Below are 19,144 nucleotides of genomic sequence, written 5' to 3' on the forward strand. Positions count from 1 at the left end.
CAAAAGTCTCCTTGAATTGCAGATTTGTGATGGCACAAAATAATAAGGAGGTGATTAACTAACTTGTAGCTAATCGTGCTGATATGACAGTAAGTACCAGAAAGAAAAAACACGATGAACCAACTCCGGAGTTGAGCACAAGTTCACATGCACAACAAACTCGTATTCTAAATCCCATTGCAGCTGTCCAGGAGTCAAGGAATTATCCGAAGATCGCTTAACCGTAGCAAGAGGGAACAATCTCATTCTCCTTTTCTGTCCAGGAATCCATTTCTATCTGTTTCTCTTGTATTACTTCTATCTAGAACCGAATGCGGAAAATATGGGAAAGCATCTCGTGATGTATTTAACCAGAAAAGTTGTGGTGCAGGCCAATATCCCCACCATTCTCCAAGAATGCCAAGTTGCCAACTATATTATTTACATTACTAAGGAGTGGGAAGTGGGTTAAACCTCACAATAGGCTAGCAAAAATGTGGTTCAAATTCGCTCTTGATGAGAATTAAATCTAAGACATCTTACTTATAAGTAAAAGGAATATCAGTACTAAATGACATGTATTTGTTAAAATCCACAAAAATTCACTTTACTCATTCAATTCTTCCATTTTTTTTCTTCCTACCTGTAACCACTATGTATTTATTAAATCTTTTGCTTATTAAAAAGTGAAAGACGGTTGCAGTCCTAATTCTATTAAAACTGTGATTTTTATAAATCCTAATAGATTATTAATCGTATTACTTGGAAAACAAGGATAAATAATCATGAGAATTACATGACACGCACAACTCCCGGACCCAATTTATATCCTCATATCTTCTTCTCCAACAAATAAAGATCCACAATTCCTACTCCAACCGCCACCCAACAGAGAGGGACATAATTTGAATTTGAGATTTAGAGATGAAGAATCTGGCCAGGGTTCTGAAATTAGCAACACCAGGCAGCATTGTTTCTTTTCCTGCACTGACAAGGGTGGTTGGTGTCGCTCCTCCTCCGCAATTCCACCTCGCAACAAGATTCATAGCGTCCAAGGTGGCCGACGCCGCCGCTAAGCCTCAGATTATGGCTTCCTCCTACTCCTCCTCCTCCTTCTACAGCGACCCGTGCCTCGATATCTTTTTCAAGGTGCGACCACCACCAGCATCTGCCGCCCGTACTTCCCACACTGACACTGCCCTCATCAACTCTCTCGAGCAACGGCTCCCACTCGCCTGGTCCCACAACCCCCTCACCACCCTCAAGCTTATCTTCAACCTCTCCACAAATCACTTCTATCCGGAAGCCTCGTCCGCGGCCACGTCTTGGCTCCACCGCAACCACCCCAGAACTCTGGCGCATAACCTTGACTCTTTCGGGGGATTGTACGCCATTGTCGAGATTCTCTACAGCCTTCTCCTTCCGCAGGACCAGCAGGAGACGGAGGTGGAGGAGATGGAGGAGAAACACCGCCAGAGATACGACCGCGATCCGCATTACAAGTCCTTGCACGACCGCGCTATGGATATTTTCGTGGAGCGGCTCAAGTCCGATATTCAAAAGATGCAGCAGAACAAGCTGGAACTCAAGCCTTCTGATTATTTAACTGATGACGACGATCATGAAGAGGATGATTCTCGGGAACATGATTCTCCTCGGGAACATGATTCTGTTATACGTCCTATTGATGCTGATGCTTTTGCTGATCTCTACGTCTCCGAGGCCGCAGACTGTTTCCTCACCACATTCCCCTCCGACGCCCATGCCATCCGCGCCATTGCGCTTCGCGAAAGCACTGCCAGGCGGCTCTTCCCTTTGGTGTCGCAATCGCAACAACCAGATCAATCATCAAAGGAGGATGATCAGTGGGAGCGGCTGAGGAAGGAGTTCTTGGCGCCCTTGCAGAAGTACTACAAGCGTCAGGGCAGGTTCAACCCGAGACGGTGGGGTGTGGATATTAAATATTTGGAGCAGGTGAAAGCCTCAGCAGCATCAGCTAGCAAAGGCAATTTAAGCTGCGTCATAGAGCCCGATGCTTTGCTTCCACATTTTATCATACGATATTTGGAAGATGCGAATGTTGGGGAGGCGGCTGAGCTTCAGTGGAATGCATTGCTGCGCAAGCACAAGGAGGGTGCCAAATTCAGAAACTGCTTCGCTGTATGTAACATGGACAGAATTATGGGCGGGGCTAGGGAATTGATTGCGAGTTTGGGACTTTTTGTGAGTGAACTGAATGAAGAGCCAGCCTGGAAAGGAAAGCTGATCAGTTCCGCTCCTCTTCCTGCTGCTGCCGGGGATGACCACGCTCTGTTATTTAGTTTTCGTCTTCCTCATCTGTATTCAGTACCCCGCAACGATGGCCTAAGGTCCAAATTATCTTTTTTGAAGGGAATGGATGGCTGCCTGGTAGTTCATTTGCAAAAGGTGTTTGATTTGATCCTCCAAGTGACTGTCAATGAGAATTTGAAGCCAGATCAGATGATCCAGAAGCTCTTTATCTTCGACGACGACATGGGCCCTGATTTTTTTGATGGCGCGGCCTGGGAGACTCAGTACGAGGCCATAAGGACCATGTTTAAGGACAAAGGGTATGGGGATGATGCGGTGCCTCACATTCTGTTTTGGGATATTTGGTGCCGGGAATTGCCTTCAATCGCTTTGCCTCGTCCAGGGGTGACGCTATTGCGTGGCAGGTCTAATAATTTGGTCAGGTCCTTCTTGGAGAATGGTGGGGATATTGGCCCGCACCATGTCATGGAAGCAGCCTTCTCGGACGAACAGTTTCAAGCTCTTGCTGTTGTGGACTGATTTGCTCACTTGCTCATCGTGGACTCCGTTGGCAACTTGGCATTGTCATTGGGTTGATGCTCTATGTTCCGTTCGCATTCATCATCTTGTACTTGACATAATTTCCTGATCTCTCCCTCTTAGTTGTTTCTTTGCTCGCTAGCTACCAGCATTTTCTGCTCCGAATTTGAAAACTATTTGGTATATTATGTATTTGGGATTCATTTACTGAAATTAAGCTTATTCAGTTTTTAATTTTACGTATAATCTTTTAGTTAGGGATGTTATTCCTTTCTTTGTTACAAGTTTGGACCAAATTAATTAAGGAAGCCTGCGCCATTTGTTATTCAGTTTTTAATTAAGCTCATTCATTCAGAGGAAACGAAGCCATTGCCATTTGTTTCGTATAGCTTCCCTTCGATCTTCAAACGGAATGGGAATTAGATGTACCTACAAAAGGGTCTAAATCACTTGAGAATGTGGAAGCATCACAACTTTTCTGGTTAAATACATCACGAGATGCTTTCCCATATTTTCCACATGCAGTTCTAGCTAGAAGTAATACAAGAGAAAGAGATAGAAATGGACAGAAAAAAAGAATGAGATTGTTCCCTGAGGGGGCGTTTGTTGCGCCGGACTGTCTCGGACTGGACTAGCTGCAGGGACTAAGCTGGACTAGCTTAGACTAGACTAAGCTGGACTAACTTAGTGAAGCGTTTGGTGCAGTGTCGGACTAAGAAGCAGGATAATAAAAACAGTACTGTTCATCAGATTTGTGTTTGCTTACACTAGAACTACAAATTTTTGTCATTGTTTAATAAAGTAATGCTACAAATGTCATGAGAAGATACTTGTGTAATAGAGTAATCCTAAACTTTATGCAATAAAATCGAACATTAACTAATGATAGTTTTCTTGGATTATAGAGTTTAAGAAAACGGAACTCATATTAGATATTTGTCTGAAGCAAGTAAAATTGCCATGGAAAATGTCACTTAAGTTCTTCACGTGCATGATATATGGTGTTCTGGTTCTCTGTTGGGTGAAGATGACTAGGATCCAATGGTGGTAGGGTTTTGAAGGAAGGGGAAACGTGAGTACTAATACTTTGGTTTCAAGAATCCTCCAAGTGTACCCAACAAACCTTGCTCAAAAGAAAAGAAAATAGAAAAGCATGGTAATTAAACAGGCTATAAGGGGCCGTCTCTTTTTCCATGTGGCATAATTCATAGCTAACTAGATTAACAAGCAAGAGCAAGTACATAAGAAGATCTCCATAATTTACAAAATACCAGTGAACTATAGTATACCATTCAAAAGTAGATCTCCATAATTTACAAACTCCTAGTTAACATTAGCCAAAATACTTCATAGTGGAAAGCTAAGTTATAAGTCATAACCTAAGATTGTACGATTAATAAAATACATTCATATCAAAAGACACCACATAATATACTCATCCGCTTGCTTTGTCGCTTAAAAGCCTTTGGACAAACACTTTCTTGAGTTCCGGTTTGATTGCCCTGAACACTCCCACATTTTTTGGTTTATCCAAAATAAGAGACAATGCATCAATTTGATCCATAGGAGAAAGACCAATTTCTTCAAGTTCGTTAGCTATGTCACTATGATCTGCAGTACCTTGAACTAAAGCTTCAGTTACCATTTGCATCCTCTTCCCACTTTCAACATAAAATTCTTTCAGTCTACTGATAATTGCCTCGGTTCCATCACTTGAACTTCCCACACCTCTTTTCCTCTTTCGTTGGCTATTTTCATATGGGATGCTTTGTTGGCTTTGTTCGTTCATTGAAGAAACAAAATTTTCACCTCCAATATCACTTGCACCAACTTGATCATGACTTTGTTCCTCCACCATTTCAGCAGGGGTTTCGGCTACATTACCCGTAGCCCGATCTTTTCCAAATATATATGCGAATCGATCTTTTCTCAACATATGAACATTTAGCCTCCAAATTTAAATTCCGATAAATAATAAAAAGGGATGTGATATCCACACACTTCATTTTACTTCTCACACACCCTTCTAATTTTCGGTCGTCGGATAGGATGAATTGAAGAAGATCAACGGATAGAAATTAACAAGGGTGTGTGAGAAGTAATTTGGGGTGTGTGGATAGCACACCCCTAATAAAAAATAACACAACCAACCCATTCTTGTCAACGACTTTCACCACAACTCCTTTTTATCTTGATCATTGACCAATTAGGTTTTCTAATACGATCGTTTGGCATCATGAAAATTTGGAAATGAAAATAAATAGTGGTAGCAGGTAGGAAGAAATTGAATGAGTCAGGTGAATTTTTGTGGATTTTAATAAATACATGTCATTTAGTACTATGGTCTAGTGGATTCTTTCCTCTGACTGTATACAAGGTGTATTTTAGCATGTATTGGTTCTCATACATTATTTACCCTTTGGTTGTATTTGTAGGCACTTTTTACTGAATCTTTGTTTGATAAATGATTTCATGTACCAAATTTATCTTCAAATTTCAAAGTGAATTTCATGGATTGAATGCATCTAAGTCAGAAGTTGATGTGATAGTAAATTAATATATATCACTCCCTGCAAAACTCCAAAATCAGAAAATTGGAAAAATAAAATTTGATAACATTATACCTAAAGAAACCCCAAATTTCCAGTCAAAGGGAAATTAATACAATCTCTGCAAAAAATAATCAAGAGACAAAAACTCAAATCCCAAAAAAAAGAATCAGTAAATTAATCATATAAATTGTGATTTGGAAGAAAATTTAGGAGGGTAAGTCTGAAACGCACTAAGAGGCAAGCCTTGTATTTTTGCAATCCTTGTCCCATTGGTCCCATCACAAACTTCTCCGAGTACGATCCTACCTTTAACTTGATTCGAAGGAAGGGCATTGAATGTTGACTCAACAAAATTTGCAAGTTATGAAGTCGCGTAACAAATTTCACCTCAAAAGTTAAAAGGCACCAAGGTAAATAAGGAAAATTCAAACCAGTAACCACAGCAACCTGAGAATTGTATTTTAGTTTAGAGAACAGTCATACATTTTCTAGCAGCCATCTCTAGTCTACCGAAAATATCGAATTTGACTGAAGCAATCATCAACACACAATTTTCAGTAGAATTAAACCAGTTTAACTCTTTGGATCATCACCAATTCCATTGTTCACTGGATCCTCCTTGTCAAAATTTGATTGAGGAAGGTGTATGCTGCACTGAGAGAGCTTCTTTGGACTGCTAGATGTCCTCTTGTTCAATGAGCTGGTATACATCTCGAATGTGTGAGTATCCATAATAAAAACTGCACATGGTATCCATGACAAAATCAGCTTCAACAATTTAGTCCAAAGTCCAAATAGTCAAATGATGCATATGAATGTTGAAGAAAAACAAAAGTAAGGAGGTTGATATATAAAACTCAAAGCTGAGAGAAGAACAAACAATATATTTCATAAAATCCACAAAATCCTATACATGGAAATGTAAATACCTACCACTTTGTTTTGATTCTTTGGCAGAATCACTAATAGTATCCAGCCTTTTCTTGCTTGTAGATGCATAACTCAGCTGCTCATTATGTGGGGTGACTGGAAAACCAGTAGTCTCACCATTACTGACAATATTAATGCTCGAATCCTCTTCATTGGAAAACAATGCAAGAATTCACCAAATCAAAAAACGAAAAATTGATCGCAGCAAAAAGTGCGGGATTTATTTTATCAAGACTATGCATAAAAATATACACAATATTTCCAACCATATAATTCCCACTAATACGATAATATCAACAGACTTAGTCAAGTTGAATGTTTATTCTTCTAATCAGTTTATTAGAATTAAAAAACATCTAGAACTTTGCTTTATCCAAGATCAGTGTGTATGCATAGTTAAATACATACACACACAAAAATTAAAAGAATAAAGGAAGACAGAAAACTGAGAACTGTATGTACACTAAGATGCATGTCAAGTATGATTGATGAAAGAGATGCTCTTTTTTCTTTTCTTTTGACAATGTAACTAATGTGATTAGAAAACTAATTTACATGGTTGAATTGCTCTTATCAAACTTTATATCAGTTTCAGCCTCAATTCACATGATTGTGGGCATGCAAACATCGTGGCCTTGAATTTAAAAAACCTTAATCAATGCAGTGCATACTCAGAAATATGGAAAGTTCCAAAGAATATTATATTTTAGAAACTTGTGTTCGAATTTCAGAGTCAATATAACAAAGTCAACCTTGAATACAATAATTTAAAACAGAGAATAAAATGTATCTAAAAAAAAGTAACCGATGAAAAAAAAGAAGAAATATGCATGAACCTTGGAAGAGAGAATAACATATTGATGAATATGAGTAGGCAAAATATAAGAGGGGAAAAAATAGACAGAACTATTAGTATACATACAGTTCTCAGTTTACTTATCTCACTAATAAAATATAAATACGTTAATTAATACTTTTACTACTCCATGATCTCGTCGAATCCTTATGAAAATGAATCCAGAACAAAATCGCGCTAAAGCTAGGACGTCACCCGTAAGTGGCGCGCTGTGTGGCCTGAGCACAGTGATAAGTGAGCAAGGGTCGCTGTATCTCCATCGGCACCCGGATGCAGTGTTAAATGAGCAAGGGGGCCATAGAAACTTCTTTTCGAACGACTCCACTCAAAGTTGTTTGGGAGCATATGCTCCTATCAACTTTACCCGGGACACACAAAAGAAGTACTTTGATCCTATTAGACGGGGGAGGGTGAAAAAGCTAGGACAGAAGGGTAGAGTTCAAGAGAGCAAAATGCGTTTAGGAACGTGGAATATAGGAACCTTAACGGGAAAATCTATGGAAGTAGTGGAAGTTATGGTGAGGAGAAAGATAAATATTATGTGCCTACAAGAAACTAAGTGGGTTGGTAGTAAGGCAAAGGATCTAGAAAACTCAGGGTTTAAACTTTGGTATTCGGGCACAAATAGAACGAGAAACGGTGTTGGCATCATCGTGGACAAGACCTTGGTACAAGATGTTGTAGATGTCAAGAGGGTAGGAGATAGAATCATGGCAATCAAGATTGTAATAGGACAAGAACTTATCAATGTGATTAGTGCGTACGCACCTCAAGTAGGGTTGGATACGAGTTCGAAGGAGAAATTTTGGGAAGATCTTGGAGACTTGGTGCAAGGAATTGCTCAGACGGAGAAGTTATTTATAGGAGGAGATTTAAATGGACACGTGGGCAGGGAGACAGGCAACTATGGAGGTTTTCATGGTGGCCATGGTTTTGGGGAGAGAAACGAGGATGGGGAAGCTATCTTGGATTTTGCAATGGCATATGATCTCTTCTTAGCCAACACCTTCTTTAAGAAGAGAGAAGAACATGTGATCACCTACAAGAGTGGGTCGTCAAAAACACAAATAGATTTTCTTCTAATGAGGAAAGGGGATCGTATAACTTGTAAGGATTGCAAAGTTATACCAGGAGAGAGCGTGGCTAATCAACATCGCTTGTTGGTGATGGATGTACATATCAAAAGAGTAAGACAAAAGAACAAGACTTGGAAGTGCCCAAGGACTAGATGGTGGAATCTAAAAGAAGAAAAACAAGCCATTTTCAAAGAGAAGGTAATCACCCAATGTGTGTGGGATAGAGAGGGGGAAGCTAGCCAAATGTGGGATTCCATGGCTAGTTGTATCCGAAAAGTAGCAAAAGAGGTATTAGGAGAGTCCAAGGGCTTTGCCCCACACCAAAAGGAATCTTGGTGGTGGAATGAGGAGGTACAAACAAAGGTGAAGGCTAAGAAGGAATGTTGTAAAGCCTTATACAAGGAGAGGACTGATGAAAATGGTGAAAGGTATAGAAAAGCGAAGCAAGAGGCGAAGAAAGCTGTCAGAGAAGCTAAGTTAGCGGCTTACGACGATATGTATAAACGACTAGATACCAAAGAAGGAGAGTTGGATATCTATAAACTATCTAGAGCAAGGGAAAAGAAGACAAGGGACCTAAACCAAGTGAGGTGCATCAAGGATGAGGATGGAAAGGTTCTTGCTACAGAGAACGCGGTTAAAGACAGATGGAGAGGTTATTTTCATAATCTTTTCAATGAAGGACATGAAATGAGTGCTTCTTTAGGGGAGTTGAGTAACTCAGAAGAGTGTAGAAACTACTATTTTTATCGTCGAATCCGGAAGGAAGAAGTGGTTGTAGCTTTGAAGAAGATGAAGCATAAAAAAGCAATAGGCCCAGACGATATACCAATCGAAGTGTGGAAACTTTTGGGAGAGACAGGTATAACATGGCTCACTGACCTTTTCAATAGGATTTTGAAAACGAAGAAGATGCCAAATGAGTGGCGAATGAGCACTTTGGTGCCTATCTACAAGAATAAGGGCGACGTACAAAATTGCATGAACTATAGGGGTATTAAGCTAATAAGTCATACAATGAAGCTCTGGGAGAGAGTCATTGAGCATAGATTGAGGCAAGAGACACGGGTTTCGGACAACCAATTCGGGTTCATGCCAGGGCGCTCAACCATGGAGGCAATCTATCTCTTACGAAGATTGATGGAAAGATATAGAGATGGGAAAAAGGATTTACACATGGTCTTTATAGATTTGGAAAAAGCGTATGATAGGGTCCCAAGAGACATTCTTTGGAGGATTTTAGAGAAGAAAGGAGTACGAGTAGCATATATCCAAGCTATAAAGGATATGTATGAAGGAGCAAAGACTGCCGTAAGAACTCATGAAGGACAAACCGAAAGCTTTCCCATAACTGTAGGATTACATCAAGGCTCATCCTTAAGTCCTTACCTTTTTGCGTTGGTAATGGATGAGTTAACACGACATATTCAAGATGATATTCCTTGGTGTATGCTTTTCGCAGACGATATAGTGTTGATAGATGAAACTCAGGAAGGGGTAAATGCAAAGCTTAACCTTTGGAGAGAAGTGTTGGAATCTAAAGGTCTTCGCCTAAGCCGATCAAAGACAGAATATATGGAGTGCAAGTTCAGTGCAAATGGAGGCCAAAACGAGTTAGGGGTGAGGATCGGAGATCAAGAAATACCAAAGAGCGACCGTTTTCGTTACCTAGGATCTATCTTGCAAAAGAACGGAGAATTAGATGGAGATCTCAACCATAGAATACAAGCTGGATGGATGAAGTGGAAGAGTGCATCCGGCGTGTTGTGTGACCGCCGTATGCCACTGAAGCTCAAGGGAAAATTTTATAGGACGGCAATAAGGCCGGCGATGCTGTATGGCACAGAATGTTGGGCGGTGAAACATCAACACGTACACAAAATGGGTGTAGCGGAGATGAGGATGCTTCGTTGGATGTGTGGGCACACGAGAAAGGATAAGATTAGGAATGAGGATATCCGGGGTAAAGTAGGAGTAGCCGAAATTGAAGGAAAGATGAGAGAAAATCGGTTACGGTGGTTTGGACATGTGCAAAGAAGGCCTACTGACGTTCCGATTAGAAGATGCGACTATGGGACAGAGGTTCAGGGCCGAAGGGGTAGAGGAAGACCTAGGAAAACTTTGGAAGAGACTCTAAGAAAAGACTTAGAGTACTTGGATCTAACGAAGGACATGACACAGGATCGAGCACAATGGCGTTCTAAGATTCATATAGCCGATCCCACTCAGTGACTTGGATTTTCCAAGTCTCCAACCGAGAAGTTTTCCTCACTCGGGAAATTAAGGGAACACTACCCCAACCTACATGCTCCACTCAGAAAGCTTCAACATACAAGCTTTAACAAAAGAAAATTCAAAGAACTTAGCGAAGAAGGCTTTGGTGTATTTAACACAATACGTTGAAATGAAGGAAAACTTATTTATTGATATCCCCGATAAGCTACAAATATGTACATATACATGAGTCAAAATAAGCACACAAGAGGGAGCCTTCACAAAGGTTGCTTAGGAGAAGTCTCAGCAGTCGGTAGAGCCCCAGAAAGAGAAGGCACCGGAGGGGGATCATTTGGAGCCTCAGTACTGGACAGAACCCTAGAAGGAGGAGGCATCAGAGGTTGATCATTTGGAGCTTCATTACGCGGTACAGCCCCAGAAGACGAAGGCAATAAATGCCTTTGGAACAAACCCACAAATCTCTGATGATCAAGTAAAACCTGACCATCAGTTTCCTTCATCTGGTCAAGCTTCCTCTTCATGTTTGTAGCATAGTCATGTGCGAGCCGGTGCAACTGTTTATTCTCATGCTTGAGCCCTCTAATCTCCTGTTTGAGACTCATCACTTCAGCCGCCAATGATTCAACTTGGCGGGTTCGAGCAAATAGGCGTTGGGCCATATTAGACACAGAACCTGCACACTGAACACTGAGAGCCAGCGAATCCTTAACAGCTAACTCATCAGACCGTTTGGAAAGTAGTCTGTTATCTTTGGGAGTGAGAAGGTTCCTGGCCACCACCGCAGCGGTCATATCATTCTTCATCACGGAATCCCCAACGGTAAGAGGACCAGTAGGGGAGACGAAGGATGGGCGCCATATGTTGTCTGGAGAAGGCGGGGCTGCCTCTTCAACAAGGTTCAAGTCAAAACGACGGTCGGAGGGGCCAGACATTTTCAAAGGTGTTGAAGAGATAAGAGGTCGGACAAATCAAGATCTTAGAAGTGCAAGAATGAAGCTTCTACTGGTGGAGATTCAGGTGTGCTTTGGAACTTAATGCCAGCCCCTATAAAAATCTGCACTCGACGAAGCTTCAGAAATCGAAGAGGCGCCTGCTCAGAAATCGAAGAGGCGTTTGCTTTCTCAAAAGCTGGGCTGCTTAGAGATCACGAGGGTTGATCTCAGAAATCGAAGAGGCGTTTGCTTTCTCAAAAGTTGGGCTGCTCATAGACCACGAAGGCCGATCTAAAAAATCGAAGATGCGCTCGCTTTCTCAAAAGCTGGGCTCCCCAGAGACCACGAGGGCCGATCTCAGAAATCGAAGAGGCACCTACTTTTCCAGCCTTTTCCAGCCTTGTCAGCACCTGTCACACGCACTCAGTTTTGCGGAAATTATGGGCATTCTGTCAAAGACTTCTGGGGAAGTAGAAAACACATGAATCTTACTGTTCAATCACCCACTTCCCACACGCAACAATAGCTCATGGGTACCACAGATAACTTTGCCAAAGTTCTCTGCCAAAGTTGAGCACGTGAAGCTTGCAGCTCCCACTACATCGCTCTGACCAAGAAGGGTAAAAGAATAGCAAAGAAACAGCACTAACAAAGTTTAGACCCATAAATTTTGAAGGTCTAGCTACCATATTATTACCCACAAGGGTAAAGGAACAGTACCACTGCTGGATAATTGGAAAGTCCCTGTGTGTCAACCTTTGTGCTTCGTGGCAAGGTAGACTAGCAAACATGCCCAACCTTTACTCACATTCGAGAAAACACTCCCAATAAGATTGCTTGCTCCAAAATCGAAGAGGCACCGTCCTCCGAATCTCGAGAGCCAGACTCTCAACATGACTACTTTCTTAAAAATCGAAGAGAGGGTAAAGGAACAGTACCATTGCTGGATAATTGGAAAGTCCCTGTGTGTCAACCTTTGTGCTTCGTGGCAAGGTAGACTAGCAAACATGCCCAACCTTTACTCACATTCGAGAAAACACTCCCAACAAGATTGCTTGCTCCAAAATCGAAGAGGCACCGCCCTCCGAATCTCGAGAGCCAGACTCCCAACATGATTACTTTCTCAAAAATCGAAGAGACACTGCTCCCCGAATCTCGAGAGCCAGACCCCCAACATGATTGCTTTCTCAAAAATCGATGAGGCATCGTTCTCCGAATCAATCGAAGAGGCGCTCGCTTTCTCAAAAGCTGGGCTGCTCAGAGACCACGAGGGCCGATCTCAGAAATCGAAGAGGCACCTACTTTTCTAGCCTTGTCAGCACCTGTCACACGCACACTCAGCTTTGCAGAAATTATGGGCATTCTGTCGAAGACTTCTGGTGAAGTAGAAAGCACATGAATCTTACTGTTCAATCACCCACTTCCCACACGCAACAATAGCTCATGGGTACCACAAATAACTTTGCCAAAGTTCTCTGCCAAAGTTGAGCACGTGAAGCTTGCAGCTCCCACTACATCGCTCTGACCAAGAAAGGTAAAAGAATAGCAAAGAAACAGCACTAACAAAAGTTTAGACACATAAATTTTGAAGGTCTAGCTACCATATTATTACCCACAACTGTAAAGGAACAGTACCACTGCTGGATAATTGGAAAGTCCCTGTGTGTCAACCTCTGTGCTTCGTGGCAAGGTAGACTAGCAAACATGCCCAACCTTTACTCACATTCGAGAAAACACTCCCAATAAGATTGCTTGCTCCAAAATCGAAGAGGCACCGTCCTCCGAATCTCGAGAGCCAGACTCCCAACATGACTACTTTCTCAAAATCGAAGAGAGGGTAAAGGAACAGTACCATTGCTGGATAATTGGAAAGTCCCTGTGTGTCAACCTTTGTGCTTCGTGGCAAGGTAGACTAGCAAACATGCCCAACCTTTACTCACATTCGAGACAACACTCCCAACAAGATTGCTTGCTCCAAAATCGAAGAGGCACCGCCCTCCGAATCTCGAGAGCCAGACTCCCAACATGATTACTTCCTCAAAAATCGAAGAGACACTGCTCTCCGAATCTCGAGAGTCATACCCCCAGCATGATTGCTTTCTCAAAAATCGAAGAGGCATCGTTCTCCGAATCTCGAGAGCCAGATACCACAAACCACTTTTTCAAAGTGCTCTGACAGAGTTAAAACATGTGAAACTGGCAGCTCCCACTACCGTGATATGACCAAGCAGGGTAAAGGAATAGCATTACTACTTGTTGTTAGGGAGACTCCTATATATGTCGACCTCCATCCCCAACGGACAGGCAGACCTGCAAAAATGCTCAACCCTTCATCACTGAGAGGGCACTCCCAACGAAGCCTTTCGAAATATTCAGCTTTCTTTCCCCCCGATAATACCTCTGCAAACAAGCTATACTAGAGCAAGAATATCTCATATCATCAGGGTTAAAAGCAAGAGTATCCCATATCATGCTTTTTCCCTGTCTTTTCTTTTGGCCTTGTTTTTACCTGCAAGACAAGGAGAAAGAGAGCAATCAGTCAGCACTTGGAATCAAGCTTCCAGCCAGGAACTGACTGCCTGGAACCCCTTACCTGATTACTTACCTGGCATTGCTCTCGAGTACTCATCTTCAACATCTTATGTTTCCAGGGAAGATTCCGCATCTGCTTGAGGAACAGATAGGGCAAGTGCGAAGGATACAAGGAAGCATGTGGAGACAAGCGTAACAGCACACGTGCCGATACATTCATTACTCTGTCAAAAGCAAAAGTATCCCATATCAGCAGGGTGGAACGTACTCTAGATTTGATGGACTTGTTTTGACCCTCAAATTCTTCAGTCGGCCTTATACTCTGGAGGAAACCAGAAAACCCTCCAGCTCAGTTCAAGAATAAGCCTGTGGAAAGTTACTTCTTCAAAAGCAAAAGTATCTCATATCATCTCTTCTCATTTTTCTTCTCTTTATCCTTCATGCTGCTGCAAGATGGGGAGAAGGTGAACAATCAGTCGGAGCTCTGATTGCTTACCTTGTCTGTCACCTCTTTCAGCAGACCCCCTAGCTCGGCGACTTGGGGGACTCTTACTACATGGTTTGTATCGCGCTTGACCAAGCCTGAAACTACAAGTAAGCTTCAAGTGAAATTGATACATTACCTTGTGCATCTCCACCAGTTAAAGATACCACCCCTGGATGGAGGAAGAGTACTTCCAGAGAAGATGCCACATCTACCTATGAGACAGATAAGGCAAGTCAAGACGACACCACACTCCGATACTTAGAAGTTTCGTGATTACGAGATCATTCTCCCACAATATTTCCTAATGTCATTTGTACTAAATCATTCACTTGTACTCACTAAATGAGAGCTTGAACCTATGTACTTGTGTAAACCCTTCACAATTAATGAGAACTCTTCTATTCCGTGGACGTAGCCAATCTGGGTGAACCACGTACATCTTGTGTTTGCTTTCCTATCTCTATCAATTTATATACTTATCCACACTAATGACCGGAGCAATCTAGCGAAGATCACAAAAAGCGATCGTTTTCGCTACCTAGGATCTATCTTGCAAGAGAACGGAGAATTAGATGGAGATCTCAACCATACAATACGAGCTGGATGGAAAGAGTGCATCCGGTGTGTTGTGTGACCGTCGTAGGCCACTGAAGTTCAAGGGAAAATTTTATAGGACGGCAATAAGGCTAGCGATGTTGTATGGCACAGAATGTTGGGTGGTGAAGCATCAACACGTACACAAAATGGGTGTAGCGGAGATGAGGATGCTTCGTGGGATGTGTGGGCACACGAGAAAGGATAAGATTGGGAATGAGGATATCCGAGGTAAAGTAGGAGTAGCCGAAATTGTAGGAAATATGAGAGAAAATCGGCTCCGGTGATTTTGAACATGTGCAAAGAAAGCCGACTGACGCTCCGGTTCGAAGATGTGACTATGGGACAGAGGTTCAGGGCCGAAGGGGTAGAGGAAGACCTAGGACAACTTTGGAAGAGACTCTAAGAAAAGACTTGGAGTACTTGGATCTAACGGAGGACATAACACAAAACCGAGCGCAATGGCGTTCTAGGATTCATATAGCCGACCCCACTTAGTGGGAAAAGGCTTTGTTGTTGTTGTTGTTGTATCTCACTAAGAAAATGTACCTCATTTCACTATTCATTTGAACTTTCTCTCTCTCTCTCCCTCTCTCTCTCCTTCCATTTGTGAGCTTTTCTGCTTGGTGGGTTTTGCAGCATCAGTTAAAGACTCAAACTTTGGCTCTTTCTCTCTCTCTCTCTCCCCCCCTTCCATTTGTTAGTTTTTCTGTTTGGTGGGTTCTATAGCATCAGTTAAAGACTCAAACTTGGCTGCTGGTTTCTTTACTGCAGAGTTTGTTTGTTTGTGTTCTCAGGAGGTGCAATTCTCTTCCTTTTCAACATATTAAGATGAAAAGTTTGTTTCTTGAACTTCGTTTTGCTGAATTTTAGATGGATTTATTGCATAATTTCTGTTTTTGTTTTACATTTGTGGTTTTCTGCTCTGAATTTGATATGACTACTCACCTTGAGAATTAAAATTATTGTATAATTATAAAATAACTAAACTAAACTAAACTATAAATTGAAACTTTCAATTGAATAATCCCAGAATTTTAAATTACTTACCTTGAGAACAGAGGATTTTGCAGCCTACAAACAAACTCCCAAAATCTGAAAAACCTACGAACCCAAAATCACAAAAACACCAAACCTAAAACAAGGGATCACATTTTCTCAGCTACCGAGCAAAAAATTACTAATCCAAAACTAAAATAAAAAAATCCCAATAACTTACGGCTGGGTGAAGTCCGTACCTTGGATTTTGAGGAAACGCAGAAGAATATAGGTTCCGATGAATCGACAATGTTCAATATCAGCTTCAGTTACCTGCAATGGATGTGTTGTTGCATCATATTCAGTTCCTTGATACTATCTCTAATCTCACCAGACTTGGGACGTATCAATTTCAACAACCTTGCAAAGAAAGCAAATGCATCCGATCAGTCAGATTCAAGCAAAATCAGTGCTATTTCTTTTATGGTAACTTTTAGTTTCACCATCAACTCCTTTCAGAAAATCCATTCTTGAGTTGAAAATATTTCTGAACCCTATGACAGTCCACTCAAAAATATCAAAAACTCCAACAAAATACTGATATAATCAACAGATATACACCCCCCAAATAAATAGATAACAACAATCAGATATCTGAAATTCATACAAAAGATCTCAAACACCAATATGTTAAAAGCAACTATTCCAAATTTCCAAGAAACCCTTTAATAACCAATAATGATAAAGTCAGAACACATTGATCTACACTACCATTTGAGAAAAACACCCACCAAAATAAATAAAAAACCCAAAAAAAGTGCATATATAAATAGAAATATCGATGGAGATATACAAAAACCTACCTGGGCACCTGCCCATCAGGTTGAATTCCATGCTCGAGGCAGTCGAGCTCCCAGCATGAATGCCCACATGAATTCCAGCATGCTCGATATGAATGCTTATGATTTCTCTCATCTCTCTCTCTTTTCTCTGATAAAAATTGAAACTTTATGAACTGCTTTTTCGATAAAATGGGAATGGACAAAGATTTGAAGTCTGCTGCTAAAAAGGGGGGAAAATATTAAAAGTTTCTCCCCAAAAAACCCCATCTCTGTCATCAAACGAAAACTCCGAAAGCAACAACCCATTTAAAATTGAACCTAAAAAATTAAAAGCTTCTAACATCTAAAATTGAACAGAACACAATCCATACAGTTGCATAAAAAAGTTGTAGATGCAAGATTAGAACAACTCACCGCAAAACTATCCACTTTGAGACCAACAGAGGCGAAGAAAGAAGAGAGAGCAGACGGCTACGAAAGAAGAGATCGAAAAGAAATGGGAATAAAAATCAACCAAAAGCAGTGAAAAGGAACTAAAACATGAAGAGAACACGAAGCAGATTTTGACATGTAATAGGTGTAGAAGGTACCTGTGGTGATGAGGAATAGATGATGATGATCTGGGTTTTTTCAATTGGAAAGATCTTGAGCAAAGTTGCTGGTGAAGAAATCACGGAGGAAGAGATGACAAAGCAAAGATTGAAGAGCGCGAAGCAGAGATGGTAGAAAGATGGTGAAAGCTGAGTGCGGGTTCTGAAGAAATGGAGAGATTTCTATTGCACAGCAGGGACAAAAATGTCATTTTACTGTATAATAGACACAAAAAGTGGGTATACAAAATTGGCAAGAGATAAACTTGTTTCCTGAAACGCAGCTATGAGTGACGGCGATTAATCTCTCCATTTATTACACAATTAAACTTGAACCTATGCATAACCAAGGTTTGGAAACCTACTAAAATTAGGAATAGGCCCTTGTAAGTTGCAGTTCCTCAAACTCCTGAAAGAAACAATAAAAACACAAAGATATTCAATCTTGACATGATTCGTCGTGTTAAATATTAAGAGCTACTTCTCGATTGTCATTCCAAACAACCAGCACCATCACCTAATGTGATATAACATCAGATAGAAACGTGAGATGTTCCCTGCACAATGGTTGGAAATTTGTTTCACAACAAAAACTATGATTCCCTCTATTGTTGCTATGATTAATCACAAATCTTTTGGATTTACACCTCCATAGTTGGAGCTTTAAATCTGATGTATGAAAAAATAGAGATTTAAAGCTCTTACAACTTACTAAAAGACATAGAATCAGAAGCAGCACTTACAACTTGAACAGTTTAGACATGTTGCTATACGAATCTGGAATTGTAATCCCACCAAAGTTGTTGTCAACTTGACTGCAAAACAAATAAGATTATAGGGCTAAGAAACTTGATACGGGATTGCATTATGTTGTAGAAAAAGGAAAGTCTAGAGAATTGTTCCCAACAGTACGAAAATGCGAGAAAGGAAAGGATGAAAACATAATTAAGGCACAAATTTATGTTCCGAAGTAAGAAAACATACAAAATTAATAAGCTTGGCAACTCCGAGAACCCTGGCAGAAGATACCCATATAAGTTGTTGTTGTCAAGAAGACTGCAAAAATGTATTGGTCTGTAATGTGATTTGTTTTCTTTTCAGTGGACATCTGATTAGAGATAGAGTTTTTTTTTCTTTTTTTACTTTACGTTAGAATATAGGGGTTGATCTATGACATCTACCAACTGATAATATATGCATGCTCTAACCCAAGAATAAAATAAGAACATACAGTGTTGTGAGCTGCAGAGCCACCATACTGCTGCGCAAGAACATCTCCCATGCTCTGGTACATATCTATTCGAGCTGCAGCAACAGTGCTATCAGGATTACACAACAATAATTATTTGAATATTAGAAAGAAAATAAACAAACAAAATGATTACCTTCCCCTGAAGAGAGAGGTGAGAAGCCTCGAAAGTAATAACCAAAATGTTGACTCTGAAAAGCTAGAAAACTTCCATGCGAAGAAGGCAGCTTCTCTAAGAGACGTGGAGGAGCTACAGAGCCATAGGAGAGTTGTTGTTGAAGATTTCCAAGATGCATAAGCCCTCTGCGAGCTTGCCTCTTTTGAGGAGCATGATTGGAAAGTGGAAATTGTAATAAATGATGATAACTCTGGCAATTTCAAAAGGGAAGTACATGATGCGGGCAAAAGGGTGGGGATAGAGGTTACTCCAGAAAAGGAAAAAGTGCTCAAGGAGTATTAGGTCACTCCAGAGAAGAGAAGGAAGAAGTGCTGAAGCAGGCA

General features: G+C 41.0%; 2 protein-coding genes across 2 annotated transcripts; one reads left to right on the forward strand and one right to left on the reverse strand.

Annotated features, from left to right (window-relative positions):
• The first annotated feature begins 748 nt into the window (after positions 1-748).
• On the forward strand, positions 749-3,029 carry LOC126619787 (uncharacterized). The gene has a single exon (XM_050288200.1). The coding sequence runs from the start codon at positions 904-906 to the stop codon at positions 2,788-2,790; it is 1,887 nt and encodes a 628-aa protein (XP_050144157.1). The 5' UTR covers positions 749-903; the 3' UTR covers positions 2,791-3,029.
• Positions 3,030-5,776: 2,747 nt separating this feature from the next.
• Positions 5,777-18,939, reverse strand: LOC126619740 (uncharacterized). The gene is made up of 8 exons (XM_050288155.1): positions 18,780-18,939; positions 18,626-18,699; positions 17,395-17,577; positions 17,219-17,275; positions 16,223-16,295; positions 16,035-16,088; positions 6,276-6,419; positions 5,777-6,082 (listed from the first exon to the last, which is right to left on the reverse strand). The coding sequence occupies exons 1-8, from the start codon at positions 18,937-18,939 to the stop codon at positions 5,916-5,918; spliced, it is 912 nt and encodes a 303-aa protein (XP_050144112.1). The 3' UTR covers positions 5,777-5,915.
• Between the last annotated feature and the right edge of the window lie 205 nt (positions 18,940-19,144).

The sequence above is a fragment of the Malus sylvestris genome, chromosome 4 (genome assembly GCF_916048215.2).
Source record: "Malus sylvestris chromosome 4, drMalSylv7.2, whole genome shotgun sequence".
NCBI classification, from domain to species: domain Eukaryota; kingdom Viridiplantae; phylum Streptophyta; class Magnoliopsida; order Rosales; family Rosaceae; genus Malus; species Malus sylvestris.

Excerpts from the sequence above, each read along its gene's own strand:
- LOC126619787 (XM_050288200.1), top strand. The coding sequence starts at position 904 with ATGAAGAATCTGGCCAGGGTTCTGAAATTAGCAACACCAGGCAGCATT.
- LOC126619740 (XM_050288155.1), bottom strand. The coding sequence starts at position 18,939 with ATGCATCTTGGAAATCTTCAACAACAACTCTCCTATGGCTCTGTAGCT. Across the intron at positions 17,578-18,625 it reads GCTCTGCAGCTCACAACACT|AAATCTCTCCATTTCTTCAG; the intron begins GTATGTTCTTAT and ends GCTGTGCAATAG. Across the intron at positions 16,089-16,222 it reads GCGTTTCCTCAAAATCCAAG|GTTTTTCAGATTTTGGGAGT; the intron begins GTACGGACTTCA and ends TTGGGTTCGTAG.